This window comes from Nothobranchius furzeri, chromosome 17 (assembly GCF_043380555.1).
Source record: "Nothobranchius furzeri strain GRZ-AD chromosome 17, NfurGRZ-RIMD1, whole genome shotgun sequence".
NCBI lineage: Eukaryota > Metazoa > Chordata > Actinopteri > Cyprinodontiformes > Nothobranchiidae > Nothobranchius > Nothobranchius furzeri.
Window position 1 is genome coordinate 57744644 of NC_091757.1, and position 7500 is coordinate 57752143.

General features: G+C 39.6%; 1 protein-coding gene across 1 annotated transcript in view; it reads right to left on the reverse strand.

Moving 5' to 3' along the window:
- Positions 1-7500, reverse strand: part of ppef2a (protein phosphatase with EF-hand domain 2a) — an 18038-nt gene that overhangs the window by 10081 nt on the left and 457 nt on the right. Inside the window, exons 2-12 of the mRNA XM_054731692.2 lie at positions 7055-7161; positions 6956-6964; positions 5906-6033; positions 5389-5443; positions 5139-5314; positions 4882-4996; positions 4650-4696; positions 2975-3141; positions 2844-2880; positions 2383-2532; positions 1965-2306 (exon numbers count right to left, since the gene is read on the reverse strand). Of these exons, the coding sequence (XP_054587667.1) occupies positions 1965-2306; positions 2383-2532; positions 2844-2880; positions 2975-3141; positions 4650-4696; positions 4882-4996; positions 5139-5314; positions 5389-5443; positions 5906-6033; positions 6956-6964; positions 7055-7139 (1311 nt within the window). The 5' untranslated portion in view covers positions 7140-7161. The remainder of the gene's footprint in view (positions 1-1964; positions 2307-2382; positions 2533-2843; positions 2881-2974; positions 3142-4649; positions 4697-4881; positions 4997-5138; positions 5315-5388; positions 5444-5905; positions 6034-6955; positions 6965-7054; positions 7162-7500) is intronic.

Sequence of the window (7500 nt, forward strand, 5' to 3'; positions counted from 1 at the left end):
CTTCCTCTCCTGAGGCGCCGGACAGTTTGCCAGAACCTCTTTGGAGCCGATCGATAGTCTTTCTCCATGGCCTCACCAAACTCCTCCCACGCCCGAGATTTTGCCTCGGCAACTGCCACTGCTGCACCCCGCTTGGCTATCCGGTACCTGTCTGCTGCCTCCGGAGACCCACAGACCAGCCACGCCCTGTAGGCCTCCTTCTTCAGCCTGACGGCTCCCCGAACCTCTGGTGTCCACCAGCGGGTACGGGGGTTGCCACCACGACTGGCACCGGCCACCTTACGACCACAGCTAGCAACAGCCGCCTCGACAATCGCAGAGTGGAACAAGGCCCACTCGGACTCAATGTCCCCCACTGCTCTCGGGACGTGGTCAAAGCTCTGCCGGAGGTGGGAGTTGAAGACCGTCTTGACAGGTTCTTCTGCCAGGCGTTCCCAGCAGACCCTCACTATGCGTTTGGGTCTGCCAGGTCTACGCGGCATGTTCCCTTGCCATCTGATCCAACTCACCACCAGGTGGTGATCAGTTGACAGCTCCGCCCCTCTCTTCACTCGGGTGTCCAAAACATACGGCCGCAGGTCAGATGATACGACTACAAAATCTATCATCGACCTGTGACCTAGGCTGCCCTGGTACCAAGTGTACCGGTGGGCATCCTTATGTTCGAACATGGTGTTCGTTATGGCCAAACTGCGGCTTGGACAGAAGTCCAATAACAAAACACCGCTCGAGTTCAGATTAGGTGGGCCGTTCCTCCCAATCACACCCCTCCAGGTCAAGCTGTCATTGCCCACGTGAGCATTGAAGTCCCCCAGCAGGACAATGGAGTCCCCTGATGGAGCACTATCTAGCACTCGTCCCAGGGACTCCAAAAAGGGTGGGTACTCTGAACTGATATTTGGCCCATAAGCACAAACAACAGTCAGGACCCGTTCCCCGACCCGAAGGCGCAAGGAAGCTACCCTCTTGTCCCCCGGGGTAAATCCCAACACACAGGCAGAGAGTCTCGGGGCTAACAAAAAGCCAACCCCAGCCCTCCGCCTCTCACCCGGAGCAACTCCAGCAAAGGAGAGTGTCCAACCCCTCTCCAGGTCTCGGGTTCCAAAGCCAATGCAATGTGTCGAGGTGAGTCCGACTATATCTAGCCGGTACCGCTCAACCTCTGCCACAAGCTCCGGCTCCTTCCCCGCCAGCGAGGTGACGTTCCATGTCCCAAAAACTAGTTTTCTTGTCCGGGGATTGGACCGCCAAGGCTCCCGCCTTGGTCTGCCACCCGATTCACATTGCACCGGACCCTTCATGTTACTCCTGCGGGTGGTGGGTCCACAGTTGGACGAGCCCATGTATCCGGTTCGGGCTGGGCCCGGCCGGGCCCCATGGGCGAAAGCCCGGCCACCAGGCGCTCGCTCACGGGCCCCAACCCCAGGCCTGGCTCCAGGGTGGGACCCCGGTAACCCTCCGGGCCGGGTACTCCGACTCTTCGTTTTAACCGCCATGAAAGATCCTTCGAACCGTTCTTTGTCTCACCCTTCACCTAAGACCAATTTGTCATGGGAGACCCTACCAGGGGCACTAAGTGCCCCAGACAACATAGCTCCCAGAATCATTAGGGCACTCAAACTCCTCCACCACGATAAGGTGACGGTTCAAGGAGGAATGACGGTATATATATATATATATACATGTTTATATATATATATATATATATATATATATATGTATGTATATATATATATATATATATACACATATACATATATATATATATATATATATATATGTGTGTATATATATATATATATATATATATATATATATATATATATATATATATATATATATATATATATATATAGCCATGCCCTGATGTGGGGGGTGCGTCGACATGGCCGGGACATAGAAGGGGGTGCGCGGCTGAATAAGTTTGGGAACCGCTGATCTAAAGAAACCTTCTGCTCCATTACCTGCCTCCACTCCTCTTTGGGGTTGTCGTAGCTGGTGACCGAGTCATTGGACACACCCAAGACATCTTTTTCTGATCTGTTGATTGCTAACTGATACACAGATTCTCTCCTCCTGCTGCTCTCCAGCTCGTCCTCCATCTTTACTTTAATGCGGCCGGAAAAATCCTGCAGGGAGCGGTTTTGGAAGCAGTCCCGTGGGCCCAGGGGTTTGGGGTACGAGACAGAGGCTCGGCGCTGGAAGATCTTACTGGTGTTCCAAATATCTTCTTCCAAATCTGCGTCGATGGACACCCCCGAGGAGCTGCTGTTCCTCTTCTTTGGAGGTCTCATTGCTGAGACATACTGTGGAAGGTAACACTCGTTTATGAGAAATATTATACAAATCACTTTAGTCTGCTGGTTTTATGATGTTCCTCACATTATGTCTGTCCAGTCTGGCCAGGACTCCCAGGTCTGTGGTGTCTGAGATGCCTCCATGCAGGACCAACACCTTCTGATCAATTACCGTTGCTAATGGCAACCAGCTGAAAATCTTCTGCAGCAGCTTCAGGATCCGTTTGCCATGAATCTAAGGAGAAACATAGGAAAGAAGCAGAAGTTTGACTCTACGTAGTTTCAGTTTGTAATATTTTTGTTTCTGAAACATTTTTCCTCTGCAGCTTTTGTGACCTTTGACCTCCCTGAATCGTCAGATGTCCTGCAGTGATTCAGTTTAATGACCTGAAATCTTCTCAGCTGACAGGAGATAATATATATTATATTTATGAAGTTTTTATAATATTGTGTAACAGCAACTCATCTTTGCTCTTTAGATAAAAACATACATTCATCTGGATGCTCATAGGAATTATGTTTGCAGCTTTTCCCATAAAAATGTACCTTGTACTTCGTCAGCACTTCCTTAGTGAAGCCATACCTGAAAACAAGGATGAGGACATTTTGGGTTTTATTTAAATGAAACTTATGGAAGAAACCGAGACTTCTTGTTTTACAGTGTTGAGATTTTCCACCTCAGGTTGATTAAATGGTCCTCGTGGTTTCCTCTGTTCAGGTAGACGTCACACGGGTAAACGAGCAGGAAGGAAAACAGGATGAGGAGGATCTCGATGGAGTCTTTGCCTCGGTCCACAAAGTCTCCATTGAACACGTAGGGCTTCTCCAGAGACGGGACGCCGTTCTGAGGGGTAAACAAGGGACGGAAAGGTTAGAGGTCAAGCTGGACTCTAAATGGAAGCACCAGGTAAACCTCAGGGAGCTTCTCACTTCACCTGAACAGTTAAAAAAAGACTATGCACATTTAGTTTTCTTGTTTTTATTTTGAAATTTAAAGTTGTCTTTCATTTGTTTTGTGATTTTTTTAACTTTGTTTTTCTGATTTAAATGTATTTCTCTTTTGAGATCATTTTGATTTTATGACTTTATGATTTGTTTTGTTGTTGATCTATGTTGAAGCACTTTGTGGCTCTCTGTCTGTGATGAGTGCTATATAAATAAGTACTTACTGATAAATAAAATGTACTTACTGATAAAAAAATGTACTTACTTTTGAATAAAATGTACTTACTTATAAATAAAATGTACTTACTGATAAATAAAATGTACTTACTTTTGAATAAAATGTACTTACTTATAAATAAAATTTACTTACTTATGAATAAAATGTACTTACTTTTTAATAAAATGTACTTACTTATAAATAAAATGTACTTACTGATAAATAAAATGTACTTATGAATAAAATGTACTTACTTATGAATTAAATGTACTTACTGATAAATAAAATGTACTTACTTATGAATAAAATGTACTTACTTATGAATAAAATGTACTTACTTATAAATAAAATGTACTTACTGATAAATAAAATGTACTTATGAATAAAATGTACTTACTTATGAATAAAATGTACTTACTTATGAATAAAATGTACTTACTTATAAATTAAATGTACTTACTTATGAATAAAATGTACTTACTGATAAATAAAATGTACTTACTGATAAATAAAATGTACTTATGAATAAAATGTACTTACTTATAAATAAAATGTACTTACTTATAAATAAAATGTACTTACTGATAAATAAAATGTTCTTATGAATAAAATGTACTTACTTATAAATAAAATGTACTTACTGATAAATAAAATGTACTTACTTATGAATAAAATGTACTTACTTATAAATAAAATGTCCTTACTTATGAATAAAATGTACTTACTTATGAATAAAATGTACTTATGAATAAAATGTATTTACTTATGAATAAAATGTCCTTACTTATGAATAAAATGTACTTACTTATGAATAAAATGTACTTATGAATAAAATGTACTTACTTATAAATAAAATGTACTTACTTATGAATAAAATGTACTTACTTATAAATAAAATGTACTTACTTATAAATAAAATGTACTTACTTATGAATAAAATGTACTTATGAATAAAATGTATTTGCACCATTTCAATCAAAACTAAACAATCAGTAACATTGTTCAAGAAGATTTATCAAAAATAACAAACCTCAATGTACATTTGAAATATTTTATCCCAATTTCCACCTCATATACATGTTAATTTTTCAGTTTTTGCTACTGATTTGTATTAATTTTCTGATACAATCAAGGTGTATTTGTTTATAAAAATGCAAATAATAAATGATTTAGACCTCAGAGGGGCTAACCTTGTAAAATATCAGCAGCAGGTCTTCCAGCTGTCCGTGCAAATCTCCTGAAATGAGACAAGATAATGAAATATTTAGGAGGCTCATTAGTGACGGTGTTTGTGTTTTTACTTGTGCTGTTCTTTATTTTTCAAATCACACTCTGGAATGCTCTGATCTTCTTAGCCACAAAATGTAAAATCCAAAGTCAAAAAACAAAAAAAAATACTCTCCAAATGTTAGGTTTTCTGACCACAGATGGTGATCTCTTTGCTTTGGCAGGTGGAGATGCGGTTGATGTTTGGCAACATGCGGAGCAGCTTCCATGTCTCCAGGAGCAGCTGGAGAGCGTAACGCGAGTGCAGCTGCTACTGAGAGAGAGACGAGTTAACAGGAAGGTCACAAATGACAGAAAACGCTGTTTAACGGGTTCATTTACTTCTACACCAGTGTGTTCTGTGATCGAAGCACCAAACTGGTTGAAAACTCATCTCACTGCTGTCCACCTACTTTCTTGTTCCTGAAGGCCTCCAATAGGCCGACCGCCTGCTCCACCGTCAGAGGAAAGGTCAGGTGAGGTCCCGAGTAAACCTCCGGCACCTCAATGTTTTTGTAGCAGAAGTACCTCTCCCATTCTGCATCCAAACACACTTCATGTTCTCTGAAGATGTGTGAGATCAAGTTTCCTGAAGAGACACAATTCAAAGTTAAACACTGACTTTCACAACAAAGTGACCTGAATGAGTGTAGAATGTCTCACGTTCACTGCTGGCTGGTGTGAAGTTATCCATGAGGTAGCCAAGGAAGTTATAAAGCTGCACAGGACAGGAACCGGAAGGTTTCAATGCCTTATTTTTTCTTTATTTATTTGCTTGTTTTTGCTCTTTCCATCAAATTAGAATATGATACAAACGATCAATATTTCAGTAATTCAATTTAAAAAGTGAAACTAAAACATGAAACAGACTAATTCCATGCAAAGCCAGATATTTCTAGATTTTATTTGTTATGATTTTGATGATTATGGCTTGCAGCAGCTTATGAAAATTAATAATATGAATAAAATTAAATAATGTTCAGACAATTGTGATAAAGTTCACTATTCTAGGCTCCAAGTGTCACACTCTGATCAGCTAATTAATCCAACACGTCTGCAAAGTGTTCCTGAGCCTTTAGATGGTCTCTCAATCTAATTTGAATTACTGAAATAAATTGACTTTTGCACCATATTCACATTTTCCAAGTTTCACCTGTAGTCTTTGGTGGTAATGACTCACCTTGATCTGAGCCTGCTCTCCAGAGTATTCGATGGACTGAAAGATATGCCAGGTGTACCTCCGTCTCATCTCTGTGCGGGCCACATATTGTCTGTACCATCGCTGAATCAGAACAGCAGCTTTTATGGCTGAAATACAAAAACAGCCAATTAAATAAAAAGTTTTTTAGGTGAGGTGACAAAAAATTTGGAGGATACTAAACTGTGTTCATTTATGGGTGTTTTTTTTCTCAAAATTTCAGTTTATGTACAAGGAAAACAATCAAAAATTATAGCTGCAGGTTGTCATTCTGACTTTTAAATGTTTATTACTTGTGTATTTTTGTGTTTTTAAAGTGAAAATAAACATTTTCAGTTGGCAGAATAAATAAGTCATTATTTCACGAGTTTTTATTCATAAAATGTTTGAATTTCAAAGTGCGTACTCTATGGTGGGCCTTACATGTATGATACTTTGTTACATTTAACAAAAAAACTGTTACCTTTAGCTACAAATTGCAAAATTCTCAATTTGCTATATTTAGTAATAAATTCTACATTAGGCCACAAATTGCTTAATTCAACTACAAATTGCAACATTTAGCTTCCAATTGCTAGCCTGGAAAACTAGACAGACAGCAGCCTAAGCTAAATGATTTTGCTCTGCATGTCATATATTCACAATAATACAACTGGTTGCCAGGCAACCAAATCACTAGATTTTGAGACAAATTACTATTTTAATTCAAAAATTGATACATTTAGCTAGAATTGGCTTAATTTAGCTGCAGATTGGTACATTTAGCTACACTTTTCAACCAATGCTACATTTCTGTTGCAAAACATGTTGAATAAACTAAGTCAAAATTTAATTTCAGCGTGTTTTTACGTTCTAATAAGACAATGAGCTTCTGTGCTCTTTGAAGTGGAAAATTATTTTCTGTTTTGTTGTTTTGAAATTCCAGTTTGATGCGTGTACAGTTGGTCAATGTATTCTCTGCTCTCACAAGAGGTTGCCTTTAATATTTAACAGCGGACAATAACAACAACAAAGGAGACAGATGGGACTTACTTGTGACGGCTGTGCGTCGGAGCAGAAACACAAAAGTTTGAGATTTCAGAAACAAACATGAGGTTTTTCTGTTTGACGTAACAGATGCTTTTTAGTTACCTTTCCTGGAGTTTTTATGGAACTGGCTGGACTTTGAAACACCACATCCCATGACTGTTCCTATTCCACGTAACCATGACAACATAAGAATTCTCCAGCATCTACCACTAAAGAAACATGGAAGATGGATGTAACTTCTGGGGCTAAACAAACATCACACGCAGGTCTTATTTAAGAGCTGGGTTTATTTTAGCTGCTGCAGAAGAGCTAAATTTGGAGGTCATTCACATTGTTAATCCTGTTACCTGCTGGTTACTCCTCACCTCTGTGACTGGCCTCAATCCTGCCTCAAAGAACTGTTTTTGTCCTATTTCTACGAAGGATTACATTAAACAGTCTATGAATCGGAGGAGGCAGAAAATCCTGCACAGCATGAAGCTGCAGCTCAGACGGCACTTTTAACTGCCAATCTTTTGTTTAACATCAGCAAATAAAACATAAAAGAG